The following is a 17,248-nucleotide window of genomic DNA, read 5'->3' as shown; positions in this document are numbered from 1 at the left end:
TTAAGCAATATTCTTAAAACACTAATTAACAGTAATCTATTATTTTTAACTTCTTATTAAATGAGGAACACATAGAAAAGCATTTAAAAGTTTGACAAGGAGAAAATTTTTTCACACCTGAGAAACATAATTCTTGAAAATATGTAAAATAAAACTTTTCATCCACTCGGAAAAATTAGATTTCTATCTACCTCCCTCGTTAAAAATATTTTTGCAAGAAAATAAGTTAAAATTGATTCTCAAAAATCATAATTTTTTTACAATCTTTTTTTAGTAATTACATACCAAACATGAGGATCATAATTTTTCATTTTAAAATTCTTAAAAAAGTAAAAACATCTACCAAACCTAAAAAAAAAAAAAACTAATAAGAAGAATGTTATAGTTAATAATTGATCTTCAATTGAATCACATGGTATAACATAATCTCACCTAGTAGAAATAAAACTTTTGTCGTTGTAGCATCCCCTGCCTATCATAACACAACAAACAACCTCATACTTATTTGTAAATTTTCAATCAAAAAGTTATTTATAAACCAAATTCAATTTTCTAAACATCCTCTAAGAGACTAATTACATGTTTGATTTCATGATTTAGATGTAACTTTCCACATTTCCGATGTGATTTTCACAATCTAATAGTTATAACTTTCACATCCCAAACATGATTCTTCCATTTACAATGAATTTCCCAACATGCCACAAGTACCTATCTTATCAGTTACCAAAATCAATTCTCCAAACGCAGAGTCACATTTCAATATAAAACTTCTAACTAAAACTAATTCTGACACGCATCTCAATCATGTTCAATAGTTTAAACGCATCTCAATCATGTTCAGTAGTTAAAATTTACAAAATCTAAAACAAGCAGGCACTAGGAATGAGAGACTAAAGAAAGAGATTGAATAAAACACTTGGCAGCCAACAAGTGGTATAAATATAAATAACGAGAAATCCTTTTATTGCTCTATGGTAACATCTTAACCGAAAATTGTGAAAAATTTCTTTGTCACAGTCATCCCTCCCCCCACCCCACCCCACCCCCCAAAAAAAAGCTTTTTTTGCACCTTGCAATTTTTTGGACGTTTTAAGTGAACAAAATGAATGGGAGGGAGGCACTGAGGCGAGAGTCTCGGGGGACATCTGCAAGATCTCATTGTGTTCCCCAAATCATGCAAACAAACTTGGCTTCACCAACTTAACAAAGAATAACGAACGAGTTGGAACATGCACCCAAGACCCTTTAGGTGGTCTCCAACATCAACTTGGTTGTGGTGGCACCACTTTCAAACTTCGCATCCATTCACAGAAACTAGGATCGTCGAAGTGAACAAAACTGGCTTTCAGCTTTGTTCGCTGTTCTGATGTCAACGACCTCAGTTGTGGGAATCTTGCCTCCTGCAAAAGTTGCATCATTCAAATAAAAGTTAATGAGACTATCCCTTCTGAGGTGAAGAAATCATTACCAAAGTAGATATAGCCTGTCCAAACAACACATTTGAGTCTCAGGATTAAGAAAAAAGTGATAGTGCTGTTTACCTGCTCATAAGGAGGATCCTTGTGAGCAGGAATGAGACGAGAGACAAAATATCGAGCCTGGGAGCTACCCTCCTGTTTCAAATGTAAACTGTCAAAGTATATCTTATAAGCAGAAGATGAAACTTGGTATGACGTTAAAAGTAAAGAAAATTAACCTTAAATGCAAGGATTCGAGGTGCTGGAAAACGGTATTCAGTCAGTTCTTCAGCCAATGTCCTACATGCAGCTAGAGCAGCAGCACTTCTTCCTTCATCAGCTGCTAGTTCAGCACCCTAGGATCCACCCATGAATATTAAAAAAACTCAAAAACATATCTTAGGAGAATGCAAACAGAACAAGAAAACGAAAATTCTAAACAAGGAAAGAATATGGAGACGTGACAAACAAAACAGGGTCTGCTCTCATGCTGCTCTATTTATAGTCCTCAAATGTGAGCAAGTTCAGTACCCTAGTATCCACCCATCTCTAATTCTCCATGTCAGTAAAGGCAGCAAAAAAGGGTCTCTCATCATCAAATTTGACACCACATAAGCAAAAATGTTTTGCCATGCCAATTATCAACAAAATTTGTAGGAGGCTTAATTACAAATAGTTGAAAACAGAAATGTGTAATTTAGACAAATTTTTTAATAAAGATTTGTAAACAGACCTTAAATAAAAGGTGTTTTCAACAATAACCCGTCCTGGCATCCAATAATGAAAAAGATGAAAAATTACAGACCCAAGCCCTCATTTACCTCCATGGCTAAAAGAAAGCTCCCTTACTATTACAGTACAAATAACTCAAACCTTAAATATGAGGGAGCAATGCCCCTGAGCACAAAAAAGCCACACCATAAGCAGAAAAAACTGTTATGCACCATCTAAGTCAAGACACTAAAAATAAAGAACACGGTTTCTTTTTCCTTAGTATGGGTTGCTAATTGCCAAAACCCTGGCTAGCCATCTGACCACCAGCCACAGCTGCTGTTAGCAACGGCAGCAGCCACTGGCCTGATAGCAGAAAAGGCTGGAGACAAACAAGACAGAAAAGGAGAAATGAAGACAAAAAAATTAGGAAAAACAAGGGACAAAAACATCTGGGTGTTACTGCCCGGGGCTCATAGCAATTACACCACACACTATTGCACATCATTAACAACTATGACCAGACTCAATTTGGTTTCTAAATTTCATAACACAATCCATTATGAAGAAAATTATCCTTTTGTTTTCATTGATTATACAAAGCAGGAAGCTAACTGAAAACAACATGAGCAATCTTTTAGCGGGAGAGCAAGTGTAGTAACAATAACTGATTAAGTACCATCCCACCCCCACCCCAAACATAAAAAAGATAGAGATTATAAGTAAATGGTCCACATCTCCAACTAAGAATATGTCATGCTAGAACACGTAATAGGAGACATACCAACCAAATGAAGACATCAGTGCCATGGTCAAGTACAACAGCAGCATCAGACTGCATAGCAAGATCATACGCCGGTAGCTCCTCAAAAGTTCCCCCCTCCCTGTGCATTAGACAACGAGGAGCTACCATTCTGAGTGATAGATCAAAGGATGCATTCAGAAACAAGTTTCTCAGCACAGACCTCTCATCTTCATGGCCAATAATGCTTCCCAATAGTGGTCCTCTCCTGAGATGGAAAAGGAGCTCCGGTAGGAGAGAAAGCTCCTTAGGGAAGCTATGAAGTTTAGATTTAGGTAATTGGGAGCCAAATTTTAGAGCAATATCCTTGATTCTTTCGTCTATTGTTGCTCGCATATCAATTGCATCAGAATGGTTTTTGGCTCGTAACAGGGTTCTTTTTGCAATGAGTACAGCGGCCACTTCATCCTGAACACTCTCAAGATATGCAGAAATACTATCTACCGTTGGCAGTCTAACAGTAATGACCCTCGACACATCAGCTTGATACACATTTGAATACTGAATTGCAAATTGAAAAAAGACAAAATCACTTTTGATATCTCCTTCAGTTTCCATGGAGAGAGAGAAACTTTGTGTTTCCTCAACACTTAGCATTTGAATATAAAGAGCAGTGTCATTTTTAAATGTTTCATGGGTATCTACATGTGACTCTTCCCCAGGACCAACAACTTGAGTAATGAGAATATCATCTGACGTGCGCAATTCTAACAAACCATGAGAGCCTGCTGATCTGGCAGATGCCCTTTGCAAATTAACACCAAAGGCTTCCCCAAAATCATCATGGAGAACCAAAACTCCACCTGATGTTTTTGCAAGAGGATGTAAGATAGGAACTCTTACAGGGCATGTTCCAGCACATAAAATATCAATTATAGTATTGTGTCGATGAGCCTCACAACCAAGATTCTCCATCCATTTAATTGCTGTCTTTTCCATGTAAGGATAATTAGGGTGACTAAAAGAATGAGGAACAGATCCAGGCCCATAAGTGTTTGGTCCGCCAGCACAGACAATAATTCTACTATTTCCCCCTGACCTTTTGACCACCCCCCGGGACAGATCAGCAGATGGGCCCTGAATTATAGCAAGAGCAACCTCAACAGCAGTTCCTAGGCACCGATCACGAGAAACTTCTGGTACATTCAATTTATATGCCCTCAATGATGAAAATATGGAATGTGCAACAGCCAGCGAAGCATGCATTGGTGACAAGTATATACCAGTACCATAAATCAATGCTTTCAAAGATTCTTGACTTGGTGATTTGTCCCCAGGAAGCACATCAGCAGATGCCATAGCCTCTTCTGAAAGATCATACACTGATACAGTACGACCATATAGTATAATTCCTAATCTAGTTATTGGCGGGAGAGAATCAACAAAAGCATGCAAAGAACTCTGTAGATGGTGTAGATGAGGTTCATCTAAACATTCATCTATAACAAGAACAATTGGGGCAGACATTCTGGAATCTGAAACTGGAACAAAACCAGGTCTCTTGTTCCCAGTTTGAACATAGTCAAACATGGGTGAAGATAATTCCGGAAATCTGTGAAGATCTTCCTTGCTGTGCGCAATGTACTCCCCCTCACTTCCATTCAGTTTCCGACATATAACACACTGCCACTGGCCTGATCCAAGCAATATGTTGCAATATATATTAGCATAAGCACCACAGCTTTGGCAGCGATGAGGGTCACGCTGTATTATCTGAGGGCCCATTGAAACCTCCCTCCCAGGAGAGACCAATGCCCCAAAACCCAAACTGGGTACATTAGCTTGTTTCTTCCGTTTCAATACCTACTTAGCAAATAGAAGGGAAAGTTAATATATTATAAAAAATTAAGCATGATGAATGATAATTCAATGGAAAATTCCATGCCTTGATTATGAATTAAAGAAACCAGAATACACATATATACCTTATGAGCTGAAAAGAGAACAAAGGATGACTCTCCCAAGGGAACATGGTCCTCTATACTATCAGAAACTTGGTGCTGCGACTCAAACGATCCATTTGAAAATTGCAGCGGCGATGATGATGTTGGCAAAGAAGAGGCGGAAGAAAATGCAAGTGGCTGAGGTGATGCAGGCGACGTACGAAACGGAACAGCAGCTGGACGGACCGGCGACGTAAAAACTGGGGGTCCAGGAGGGGTGCTCAAGTGAGGAACAGGACTGCCAGTGGTAACCCCATTGGCTGGTGATAAAACGTTTGGGGTTTTAACGGAACGGGAAGAAGCTTGATCTTGCTGTAAATGCAATTTTGGTGGAGGAAAACCAGGTGGTGAGGCTACAAAACTTGGAGGGGGCGGAATTGGACTCTTCTCAGGGTTTGAACTCTCTCTCTCAGGGGTGAACCCAACATTAGGTTGTGTTGGGTTAGCCATTGAAAATCAAGGAGGCCACTAACAAGAAAACACTCACAAACCCAATATCAAGAAGCAAGCTTCACAAAATGTAATGTACTAAAGCCACAATTGAAGTGAAAAAAATCAAAACTTCCAAGAAAACAAACAGAACCTAATCAAGATTCATATTCCACTCACAGCAAAATAATAATCCACTAACTAAATTCTACCAAACCTGCTCAGATACTCAATCAAAGGGTATCACGAATGAACAAATTCAGGTGAATACCCAGCCACCATCCATCATCAGCTGGTCATAGATCCCCTCTGCAGAGAGACAATTAGATCCCAAATTCAAGAAACGAGTTAGGGTTTGAAATGGAGATCAAGATTTGGTCAGAAGAAAGAAAGTGTGGATTTTGGGTACCTGAGAGAGAGACGAGAAAGGTTGGGGGAATGAATGAATGAAGAAGTAATGGTGGTGAAAGGGGCAAGAATCGAAATTGTTGACTTTTGGGCACTCTTCTTGTTAATTCCGAGTCCCGCGAGTAGGATTAGAGAAAATGCTGTTCTAGTTGTGTTATAATGTTATGTCCCCTTCTTCGTAAATTGGATTTTGGACTGGGGAGGGTGGGGTTTGAGATTTTTCACACGCGAGAGAAAAAAAACAACAGCAACGCGCACGCAGTGAAAGTGAAGGTGAAACCTCATTTTTTTCATCTCTTAAGTGTTGCTTTCCTTGTTGCCACGTTGCTACTCGCTACCTGCGACACTAGGACGTGACCTCCAACGTCCGCACTACGTCTCTACTTCGCCCACTGTCAAGCACGGAAACACGTGCCCAAAAGGATTAAAATTTACTATCACTAAAATTTTTGGATAAATACATGAAAGTCTGAAGTGTGAATTGTGAAGTGTGAATAAAGGATGATGAAAAAATTTAATTTAATCTTCAAAAAAGTAAAAGTAAAAATACGATTAATTAATCTTACAAATAATTTAACAATGAATCCTAAATTTTATAATTTAATCTTAAATTTATCATAAAAAAATATAATTTATCATTAAATTAATTCTTAAATATTATAATCAATTATACTTTTTGAACACTCAATAATTAAATTTAAATTTTTCATCTTTCATTATCAATTTGTTATCATCTCATACTTTCAAGAATTAAAATACTTATTTATTCATAAAATAAAATTAAGATATATTGCTACTAATTAACTAACATATAAAAATATCTAACTATACTTCTAAAAAATGTTTAACTTATACTCATATTTTATTTTATCTCATTTTTTCCCTATCTCTTTCTTTCATATCAAATATTTTAAGTCAAAGACAAGTTAAAATCTCATGTACATCTAGATTGATAACTTATAAATAATTAATGATAAGCTTAAGAATGAGTCCGCGAAGATTAAGAATGCTTAAAGTTTATGTGAGAATATTCAAATGTTCAATCCTTTTACAAGAAAGACAAAAATAGAAGTTCGTATATGAAATATTCAAATGTTTCATATATCCTTTTAAATGATGTTGAAGTGTTTACATGTAATTATCCATAATATCCTGTTTATCTATTTTTTTTCATACTACTTTTGTACTCAATATAGTTCTATATATATATATATATAATTTACTACTATCGATTCTTTTTATAAGAAACAAATGATACTTCAAAACATTTCATGCATCCATGACAGAAGATTAAAGGCATAAGCTAGACCATCCAAACAAGAATACAAAGTTTTTGTGCTTGATCAGGATTTTGTACAGACAACAAAGGTGGAAAGGAATGTGATGGTGCGTGGGAGGAAGTCCTTGAGCATTTCAAGAATAGTAAAAGGACAAATAAGGCCCATAGAAAGGCTCAAATAATAAGAACATTAAGTTAGAGTCTGAAGGATTAATCAAAGCGCAATAATAATTTGTGCTTAAGTTTTGCTCTTTGACGACCTCTCTTCTAGTTTTAGTCTGACTGACATCAACATCAGGGGAGTATCGAGTAAAATAAGGAGTTTATAACATTAGTTAGTGGTTTAGTAATTCATGTTTATGTGTCATTCCCTTGTAACAATCTATCAATAGTAGCATCGCCTAAGATTAAAGGGTGGGGAACTTTGTACTAAAAACTCATTCATAAAGCCTACACATACGTCCTCTTAGATAAACAAGCATCTAGAGGAGAAAACATATAAAGTTCCAACAAGAAAGAAAAGTTTGTTGATTTTTCTTTCTTTCGTTGTTTTTATTACTTTTATTTGTTTTGCTTCTCATGTTTCTAGTGAATTATTATATTTGTTGTCCATAGCCCTTCTTCATTCTATCATCTAACAATTTGCTGAGTTTTCTTGACATTATTGAATCAATGCAAGGCTATGAAAAATCATCGTCAACACAAGCCTCTAAACCTTTCACTGAAAAAAAAATTATAATGTTTCACATTAGGAGATTGAAATAACACATTTCTTCTTACAACATGATTTTTTTTTTACATTTCTTGCAATTTGATTAAAGGTATTAATGAAAATTGCCAAATTTAGCATTAAGTAGATAGAAAAATAAACATGATTACAACAACAACAAACTCATACTTTTGGTTCACAATTTTTAGGATAAATGCATCCTAATGACATATGCTTTTGGCTATGCCCCATAGGATGTCAAATTTTCATTTTTAGAGAAAAGATATTGTTAATCCTAAGCCCTAGTTCCTTAGCTAAGGCTCAACAATGAGATTGGTTTTTTTTTTTGCCCTACTTGAGAAATAACTGACTCATCTTTTTTAAAAGTCTCATCAGGTGAAAAAACTCATTGTGAAGTGTAATCTAGATCATACCAATAATCATAGAAAATCTCATATGTGACACCTTCTACTCCTCACATATATATATTAATAATAAAAGGAATAAAAAATTAGAATTAATTTAAAAAATTTAAAACACATTTAAATACAAGCTTTTCGAAAGGATAAAAAATATAATTTATATGTTAAAAAATTAGTTATAATATAATGTATTTATTTAAAATATTTATTATAAACCTAGTTATATGAAGTCAACATTTAAGATATTAGTTAGTTTGAAATCTTCAATTCACGTATTATTTATCCTTTTCCTTATGACCATAGATTTTTTTATATCAAAACACTAAAATATTTGTAATATAAATAGTGATCCAAGTGTTTTAAGTGTTAGAAGTCCCATATCTATTTTTTCCAAACATTTTTACCCCCTTCAAATATAAATCTCTCTCTGCAGGTCTCGTATTTGTTTCACTTGTCATCTCATGAGCTTACACTTCCCCTAAAATGGACAATTGGCTAAATTATATCTCATATGTGAGATTTTTTTCTCCATCCACAACTCCTTGTCATCAAGACTTTTCAAAGATTTATCATATGTTGTGTGATTTTCTTCATCATTAACATCCAAATTGAGTTCTCTATAACGATTCTCGAATTTAATGACTATATCATTTGGGTTCTTAATCCATTAAAAGAATCTTGAGGTTCCTCACGAGGCAATGTTGGATCCTCTTCCATTGGTGTAATTATTTTATCTCGAGAATACCTTTGAGATGTATTTTGTGATGAAATATTGACATCCTTTAAGTGCGAGGAAATGAAATGAAATCCAATTCAACAATATAATAAACATAAATGAGATGTAACTTTTGTATGTGTGTTCAATAATATAATCATCTTAAATAAAATGGTAAACATTTATTATTGAAGAATTTATGCCAATACAAGTTGACGAGACATTTATGATGAAGGTAATGTCGTTTTTTTAAAACATACTAAACCCAATAGGACAATAAAAACATGATGTTAGTATTTATTTATTATTTGTAGTTGGATTATTGTTTTTGTAACAATTTATAGCTGGATTCGGTACCCGTAATCAAAAGACACAGAACGGCCCAAAGGCTTCTTCACCATCTTAGTTTGCTACTTTCTCTTTTCTGTCTTTTCGGAATTGAAGTTTCAGTCGCAGTTCGCAAAACTTGAAGCCATGGATGAAGATTCGGATCGTCCTATCAGGATTATGAACTTCGTCTCCGAAGACCAAGTAAACAAACTAACTCTCTCAGTCTCAAACTCGCACTTCATTCTCGAATCCACCAATTGTGCATAATAAATTAGGGTTTCGTTACCGTTTCAATGTTTTTTTTTTCTGCGTGATTGTTCGATTTATTGTTGGAACAGTTGGTAGAAGCTAAAAAAACAAGAGGTGAACGAGTTGAAGACGGCACTGCCCAGAGGGATAGACCTCTCTACGAGGTTTGTTTTCTCATTTTCTTGTATAGCAAAATTTGCATTGTAATCCTCACGAATTGATTATAAGGGGATTGCTTACTGAAGAAGCTTTCGAATGCAGATTCTAAAGGAGAATAAGGATAAAAAAGATGCGGAATTTAATGAAAGGTTCAAGCACAGTGAGTATTCAACCATCATTTTGCATAACCATTATATTTTGCCTTCACCTTAGGACTTAGGAGTACAGTGAAACTCCTTGCCTTTTTTTTTTACATTAATTGAATGTGCTAGTGTTTGGCAATGCCAACTGCCAAGGCAGTTGTTAATTCTTTCGTGCTTACTTTGTGTTTGCCCTTTTGAGATAGGCATAGTTTGTGCTAGTTGTTTGACTTACGTATAGGCAGCTTTTTTTACCCCACTTTTCTACATGGTTGTCTTTTGTTGTTATTCTGGATTGAATCTCTAATTATCACATTCACAGGACCTCCTAAAGCTTTAGACGAAGATGAGACTGAGTTTCTTGATACTTATGAAACAGTGAGTTCTGGTTCTCTCTTTACAGCATCTTGTTTCATGAAATTTTCATAGATGGATCCTGAAAGTGTAAACCACAGGATTTTAGATATGTGTCCTTTGCTTCAATGGTTGTACAGACCACTGGCAAGACAGCTATTTTAGATCGTTTGGAAACAATTTGATGACATTTAACATTACAGAGAACAAAATCAACAAATGAAATGCTTGAACAAATTGTTGATGCAAAGTTTATTCAAGTGCTTGTTTGTCTTTCTAATATTAATTTTTATTCACCTTTCAGACAAGAAGGGAATATGAACGACAAGTGGCAGATGAGGAAGCCCAACAAATCCGAAGCTTTCAAGTTAAGTCATTACAGTTACTGTATGAGAAAATTGCTTTATTTTAAATAAAAAATGCAAGTTCCTTGTACTTGTTATTTGATTTTTCTCTTGGAGTATGTTGGACTTGCCATGGCTGAAGTATATTTATCATCACATGTCCATTATTTGGTCAATGATTTTTCTAACTATATTGCTCTTGTATGCTGATTTCAGGCAGCGGTGGAAGCACAGTCCAACATCGTGCATGAAGTAAAGGAAAAAACTCCATTACCTGTCGTCCAGGTTGGTTGGTGACTTTTATGTGTTGCTACCATTTTTTCAAGGGTTTGGTTTAATAATGTTTTCATTTTCACACAATAATGTTGCAACTGGTTTCCTGATTCCTACAATAGCAGTTTTACATAATAGGCCAATATTGAGGTCTATTTATGCTGAATCAGATCTTTGAATGCTAGATTATCAGAAGGGGATGACCTCTGCCATCAATTTGACTCTCATACCAACACTTGTCTATAGTTATTGTCCTTTCTTTAGTTCTGTTTTCTGAAATTTAAAGTTTATACGAGCTATTATTTTTGGTGGTTTTCAAATCTCATGATTGGAGGCTGTTTTTTTATATTAACAGTGTAACTAGATTAGAACCTCTTATCCTCCCTAGACTGCTCAACGATATTATTTATTTGTTTAATTTCACTTGTGGTCCTCTAATTTAGACTTCGTGCAATTTTGGTCTCTTAAGTTTTAATTTTAATTTAGACTTTGTGCAAATCAAGCCCCTCTATTTTTAACATTAAATTAATTTAATTCTCCTCAACTTTCTTATATTGGATAATTTGAAATAGTCTTACTAGTTAGAAATTTATTGGAAATTTGATGGGTTATATTTGCTCAAAACCCTGTCAGGGGACTAAAACTACACAGCTATAGTAGGACTAAAAATACAATTAAACCTTGTTTATTTTGTCCCTTGCACTGTTTTTGTTCATCTGGAATCTTCAGAAGCCATAATTTGTAATCCTTCAATTGCCAATCTTTGAAGGGGTGTTTAATTCATTAGTTATTGCAACAATGCGTGCAGTTTTAAATAAGAAATCATGTGTTCTAGCTGTTGCTATTTTCATGCTTTTCATCACCCTGTTTTCTCGTGCAGGAACAGAAGTCTGCTGGAAAGAAGAATCCAGCCTCTGGCCCATTAGGCATGATTATAAAAGTCAAGCCTCAAGCTAAAAAAGCCAAGGTGGATCAAGGAAATGCTGAGGAAATTTCAAAGGCAGGAAACACTCCTGTGAATGATAAGAGTAAGTCGTTGGAAACAGTACAGCCATTGAATGGTGAAGCTGATAAGTCCCAAGTTGTTGCCCTAACTGGCCTTGTTTCGTACAGTGACGAAAGTGACGAGGACTTGTAATTTTGTATATATTTATCTGAAGAAGTTTCGTGATTTTCATTACTTTTTGCATGTGGCTTTTATTTTCCTTTTTATGGCTCTCATGCATATATTCAGGACAGCGGAAACCACCACGTCCAGGGTGGCACCAAAACTAAAGGTATCGTAATCACCTCGGAATTACTTAGCTCCGGCATTCCTTTTTACGTGGCATGAAAAATCTAACATTGATTAGAATATAGAAAATGTTTCTTTCGAAATAAAGTTATAGTCTACACAATTGTAAATCTAAAGAGTTTGGAAATAAGAAAAGAGAAGAAATAACGGTTTATCCTGATTCACAATGAGTTAAGCTTAGGAAAAAACTTAGGATGATTGTTACTCATGTCTATTGCAGTATTGCATAACAAAATATTCGTGACTTAAGAGGGTGTTTGCTATACTTTCCTCATGTTCATCACAATATCAATAAATATTTTTTAAAAAGTCAAAACAAAATTAGTTAATTAATTTATTTATGAAAGGAGGCTCTCTTGAACACCCACCCTTACAATTTCACTCGTGCAGCAGCCCACCCATAACACAATTCAGAAATTACAATCTATCTCAAATGGTAAGATCAGGGATTAAAAGGAACAGGAAATAGCAATTTCAGGTTCATAAAAGAAGGCAAAGTAGAATCTTCATTTAATTATTCTTCCGCTTACATGATTCACGACACCATGCATGTGATGAAGAAAAGGAAGGCGATGTGCCTCCTCCACGCACCACGTCATCAAACGAATCCCTCTGTTGGGAAGGGGCAGGGACCCCACAATGGCCACAGGTATGATGCTGGATCCTTGAATGGGAACCACGTGGACGGGTGGGCCCCACAGGTAGTCCACGTGGTTGAATCCCAACTTCCCCCACTCAGATACAAAGAGAGTGGTGTATGTGAGCGGAGGCGCAAAAGGGTCCTCTCCGTTTTTCAAATGCTCACCCTTCAAGTACTTGTCAAATTCCACGGGCAACTTGGCCTTGGCTTCTTTTATCAGCTTCACCACACCAACAATTGTAGCATTTCTAAGTGACTCACACGAAGCTGTGATTGTCACTGGGAAGAAACAATTGCCGTAGAAACCATTGGGTAGGGGAGGGTCCAAGAGGTGGCGACAATTTGCAAAGAACACTAACTTCAATTCAGTGTTGGCCTCGAATTGATCAATGGCCTTTGTTCTAGTGGTCCAACATGCTGCAGCTACAATCTCGAAGGCTGAGCAATTGAGTCCAGTTGCTAGTTGAAATTCTCGCTTCACACTGTTGATTCGATCCATGGGCATATCTATGTTGGCAGGTTCTAGCTTGTAATCTGGCATTGTAGGTGGTGTTGGTGGCAATGCAGTTTCTTGGGGTGTTTGAGGAGATGGAAAGAAGTCTCTGTTCCACACTGGCTCAATGCTGAGTTTTTCGAGTCCCCTTGCTAGTTCCCCGATTGCATTTAGAAACTGTGCAGCACCAAGACCATCGCATATGCTATGGCAGAATATGAGGCCTATCACGAAACCCCCGCAACCAAATTGTGTTACCTGAGGCAAATCAATATATTCCATAGTTTATTGACTGACATATTCACTCAAAGATAACAACACTAACTGCCTCAAGAATTGTTCTTCCATCAACATATAATACAACATGCTGAAGACTAAATTTTATACAAGTTATTTTTCAACAAAGTCTCCCTTAACAATGTTCTTCTTGGTTTTTTGCTTTCAGAGGACTAAAAATTATACACTTTACTTTTTTCACCAATGTTTAGTATCTCTTTATACGTGCTTAAATCACTTCAACCGATCTTTTATCATCTTTTTCTCGACCAATACTACACTATATTATAATATCTCTTCGTTTTCAAATGTTAACCTGTCATTTTTTAATCACACATTCATTTTAAAATTCTTATTTTTGTTATTTTTACATTTTTCTCTCATTGTCTCATAATTTGAAGCCCATCATTTTGTTACCTACAAAATAATAGTGATTTTTTTATTATAAAAAAAGTATTAAAATAAGTAAATGTGAAATTATTTTAACCATTTGATTGGTTGGTTATGCTTGGAAGCACTATGTTTATGGAACAATTGTTGTCGAACTTGAGCTATCAAGAAAATTGTAACGTGATGATTTATATACCTGCATTTGCACGAGGGGGTCGATGCATTGGGTCTCAGGAATAGCATCAGGAAGAAGATGATCATAAGGAATAGAGTGAACATCATCAAAGAAATTGACAGAGTGAAGGGTGGAATCAGAAGATGCTTGAACATACCACACGCCGTCACCAGAGCATTCAATTTGAAGGCACCCTGGTTTGGATTCTTTGAGTCTTCCTGCAAGAGGGTAATACGGAACCAGTGCTTTGGACAAGGCCTCTCTTATGACCCTTGGCGCTTCAGGACCACCGTGTTTGAACACGTGCAAGGTTCTCGCATTGCATCTTAGAACAGGTAATCTATCGATGGCTGATAGGTCCAGAACTGTGCTCAAGGGAGTCTCCTCTGCTGGCTTAACTAGGCCTCCTTTTGTTCTTATCACGGACATTGCCATGATGATGATACTGAATCACAACAAAAAAGGCTTAGTAAGAAATTAAGAATCTGCATATGATATGTCATCATAGGATTTATTTATAAGTCATTCTTTTCATATTTTATGTTTTCATGATCTCCTTGGCCTGGCTTTAAGTTTAAACTTTGTTTGGTGTAGGAAAAACTGTTCCGCCAAGCATTGTGTCATAATTTATTATTTTATGAAATCAGTTATCGTTTTATATTTTAAGGACTAGTAATATTTATGTATTCAAATCTTGGGGTTGCTTTTATTTTTTAATTTTTAATGAAATTAAGATGGAGGGAGTACGTACGTATGTGTTACTTTGTAAAGACGACATAAGAGTAATGTTAGACTTTTTTATATTTGGAATCTGAATGAGGCAGTTAGAGATTCCTTTTTGACATTACATATATAGAGTTTAAGGTTTGTTTCTTATCAGAGTCTATCTGTTAAGGAAAGTATCTCTCTCCAAGGCACCATGTTACTTAATCTAGTCTCAAAATGAAAGGAGCCATACTAGTATAAGTAGAAGAATAGACGTATTCATGAATAAAGCAAAGAATAGGCATATTCAAGTACAAAAAGTTCATGTTTTTTTTTTCATATATTTATTTTATACTATGATCTCCAATTCAAGTAATCCTTTTTGTGCATAAAAAAAAAGAGTTAAATCATTTACACCAAAGATAGTATATTAATGTGCATAACATAATTAATGCTAGGACCCAATGGAAACAAACATCCAATTTTATATATAATAGTATCCAGCAATTAATCACATCAAGCAATGCTTCATTTTCAACCATTCAAACTTTTTTCATAATCAAACACATCTTTCCGGACCTGATTTATTTTTTTCGATTGACGACAAAGCAAAAATATTGATAAAATAGTATGAATGTGATTCCAAATTGAAGCAAACAACTAAAAATTAGGTTCATATAAAATTACAAAAATGATAACAGTGGGAGGATAAAATAAACCCACAAACACAATTAACTCAACTCACGCGCACACTTGGAGGAAGAGACTTGAACGTCAATTGCTTAATATCATTCACTCAAAAAAATAATAATAGCAACAAAGTAATATAATTAAATATTATAACTTAATCACTAACAATAATATTACGGTGCTTTTATCAGGCGGTGCAGCCATGCAACTCTCCCAGTTGCAATGTGGTGAAATGATTTTTGCTTGTTGCCATTTAATCTAAGTTGTAACTTCAAAAGTTTTAATCTTTGAATTTTTATGTCAGCGATGACCAGTTACAAATTCCTTCACTTGTTTAGGCGGTGAAAAATCCTCAAGGATGAAAAAAAAAATAGCTTGATTTAATTTAACCGACAAATAATAATGTCAAAACTTTTAAGTATAATTTAATTGACAACACATATTATACATTTATATTTATAGAGAAAATATATGTTCAATTTTTAGCAAAACACGTCGTTAATTAGGAACGAAAAATTGTAAATATAACTAAACCTCAATCTAAAAGTAAAAATTAGTTCTATAATTAATTCAAAAGACTGAAATATACTTTGAAATTTCACTGGATAATTAAATATCCTAATTATGATATTACCAATAAAACAAAAGATATATATATATATATATATATATATATATATATATATATTTGTCATTCTCTCTTTAGATCTTTAGATTAAACTGCGACATCGAAAAATCCTAACTAATATTATAAGTGAGTTGAAAAAGAAGAATATGAAAAAAAAAGTAAAAATGTAATAAGTTGATAGATGGGGAGTTTTTTTTATTTTTTATTTACTCTCTTTATTTTTTATCTTTCCCTTGAAGAGTTTGGTTTTAGGTGGATTCTTAAGGAAAATATTCATTTGATACCACTCATTTTTATACTTCGTTAGACTCTCTGGTGTAGAAAAAGATGTTGAATTAACACATTTTTTCATTATAAAAAATTTATTACAAATGTATTTGTTGTTACCATTTTATTTTTGCGGCGAATAATTTGTTACTATCTTCTTATGCTGGAGCAATTGAACAAATTTTTTTAACGAAACATTTGACGGAAAAACTTGGCCCAGAAACCAAAAGATAAAAATATAAGGCTTTTGCTATTTTTACGACCCCTGTTACTAGTATACTCTTCTTTTGATTTTTTTTTTTAAAATACCAAAAAATACACTTCCCTTTGCACACAAGCATAAGTCTTGTATTAATGAAATTGTTCTCATTCCGCGTCACAGAGTTACATTCAAGAAATTGCTCTAGAGATTATAATAAAATCCTTATTATATGGGGGAATTGGCAGAGAAAATGTTTCGTATATTCCAGATGTAAAAGATGGAAACAAGATTGCAAAGGGACATAAAGTCATGTGTATACAGTATACTGGTACGGTGACTTCACTTCATGCAGGATATGTCAAGAGTTTTTTAGACGTCTAGTGAGTCTTTTTGGATCTATGAAATCAATTATTGAAAGTACAAGACAAAGTTAGAATGTATCAATGTCCTTGTGTGAACATAATCACTTGAACCAATCACAAAGTGCCAAAGGATGATGATTACTTGAATTGTTCTTAGGACTGAATGATGAATGTGGCAGTGTTGAGAGGTAGAACAAAAAGAATGGTGAGATTGAAGTTTGAACGAGAGAAAGGGAGAGGACGAAGGTTTCAAAATCTGGAAGAGGAAAACTTAATCTAAAGGGAAGTGTATTTTGTAGGATATCATAGGAAAAGAAAATCAAAAGGGGAGTCTATTAGTAATGAAGTAATGAAGAGGAATGGAAATAAAAATAGTCAAATATTTTATGTCACATGCAT

At 34.8% G+C, this 17,248-nt stretch overlaps 3 protein-coding genes across 3 annotated transcripts; 1 reads left to right on the top strand and 2 right to left on the bottom strand.

The window, feature by feature from the left end:
• Positions 1-736: 736 nt before the first annotated feature.
• LOC114398253 (protein transport protein SEC23-like) lies at positions 737-6,012 on the bottom strand. The gene is made up of 7 exons (XM_028360432.1): positions 5,755-6,012; positions 5,563-5,654; positions 4,899-5,384; positions 2,956-4,776; positions 1,700-1,816; positions 1,545-1,616; positions 737-1,403 (listed from the first exon to the last, which is right to left on the bottom strand). The coding sequence occupies exons 3-7, from the start codon at positions 5,364-5,366 to the stop codon at positions 1,266-1,268; spliced, it is 2,616 nt and encodes an 871-aa protein (XP_028216233.1). The 5' UTR covers positions 5,367-5,384; positions 5,563-5,654; positions 5,755-6,012; the 3' UTR covers positions 737-1,265.
• A 3,214-nt stretch (positions 6,013-9,226) lies between these two features.
• On the top strand, positions 9,227-11,909 carry LOC114400812 (PSME3-interacting protein-like). The gene is made up of 7 exons (XM_028363450.1): positions 9,227-9,409; positions 9,547-9,621; positions 9,719-9,776; positions 10,079-10,134; positions 10,415-10,477; positions 10,671-10,739; positions 11,608-11,909. Exons 1-7 carry the CDS (start codon positions 9,353-9,355, stop codon positions 11,863-11,865), a joined length of 636 nt encoding a protein of 211 aa, XP_028219251.1. The 5' UTR covers positions 9,227-9,352; the 3' UTR covers positions 11,866-11,909.
• A 410-nt stretch (positions 11,910-12,319) lies between these two features.
• On the bottom strand, positions 12,320-14,490 carry LOC114400811 (acyl transferase 4-like). The gene is made up of 2 exons (XM_028363449.1): positions 14,017-14,490; positions 12,320-13,412 (listed from the first exon to the last, which is right to left on the bottom strand). The coding sequence occupies exons 1-2, from the start codon at positions 14,428-14,430 to the stop codon at positions 12,528-12,530; spliced, it is 1,299 nt and encodes a 432-aa protein (XP_028219250.1). The 5' UTR covers positions 14,431-14,490; the 3' UTR covers positions 12,320-12,527.
• Between the last annotated feature and the right edge of the window lie 2,758 nt (positions 14,491-17,248).

This window comes from Glycine soja, chromosome 19, assembly GCF_004193775.1.
Source record: "Glycine soja cultivar W05 chromosome 19, ASM419377v2, whole genome shotgun sequence".
Classification (NCBI taxonomy): Eukaryota; Viridiplantae; Streptophyta; class Magnoliopsida; order Fabales; family Fabaceae; genus Glycine; species Glycine soja.
This window is presented reverse-complemented; position numbering and strand designations above follow the sequence as displayed.

Excerpts from the sequence above, each read along its gene's own strand:
- LOC114398253 (XM_028360432.1), bottom strand. The coding sequence starts at position 5,366 with ATGGCTAACCCAACACAACCTAATGTTGGGTTCACCCCTGAGAGAGAG. Across the intron at positions 1,817-2,955 it reads CTGATGTCTTCATTTGGTTG|GGTGCTGAACTAGCAGCTGA; the intron begins GTATGTCTCCTA and ends GGTGGATCCTAG. Across the intron at positions 1,617-1,699 it reads CTCGAATCCTTGCATTTAAG|GAGGGTAGCTCCCAGGCTCG; the intron begins GTTAATTTTCTT and ends CATTTGAAACAG.
- LOC114400812 (XM_028363450.1), top strand. The coding sequence starts at position 9,353 with ATGGATGAAGATTCGGATCGTCCTATCAGGATTATGAACTTCGTCTCC. Across the intron at positions 9,777-10,078 it reads TAATGAAAGGTTCAAGCACA|GACCTCCTAAAGCTTTAGAC; the intron begins GTGAGTATTCAA and ends TCACATTCACAG. Across the intron at positions 10,135-10,414 it reads TTCTTGATACTTATGAAACA|ACAAGAAGGGAATATGAACG; the intron begins GTGAGTTCTGGT and ends TTCACCTTTCAG.
- LOC114400811 (XM_028363449.1), bottom strand. The coding sequence starts at position 14,430 with ATGGCAATGTCCGTGATAAGAACAAAAGGAGGCCTAGTTAAGCCAGCA. Across the intron at positions 13,413-14,016 it reads ACCCCCTCGTGCAAATGCAG|GTAACACAATTTGGTTGCGG; the intron begins GTATATAAATCA and ends GATTTGCCTCAG.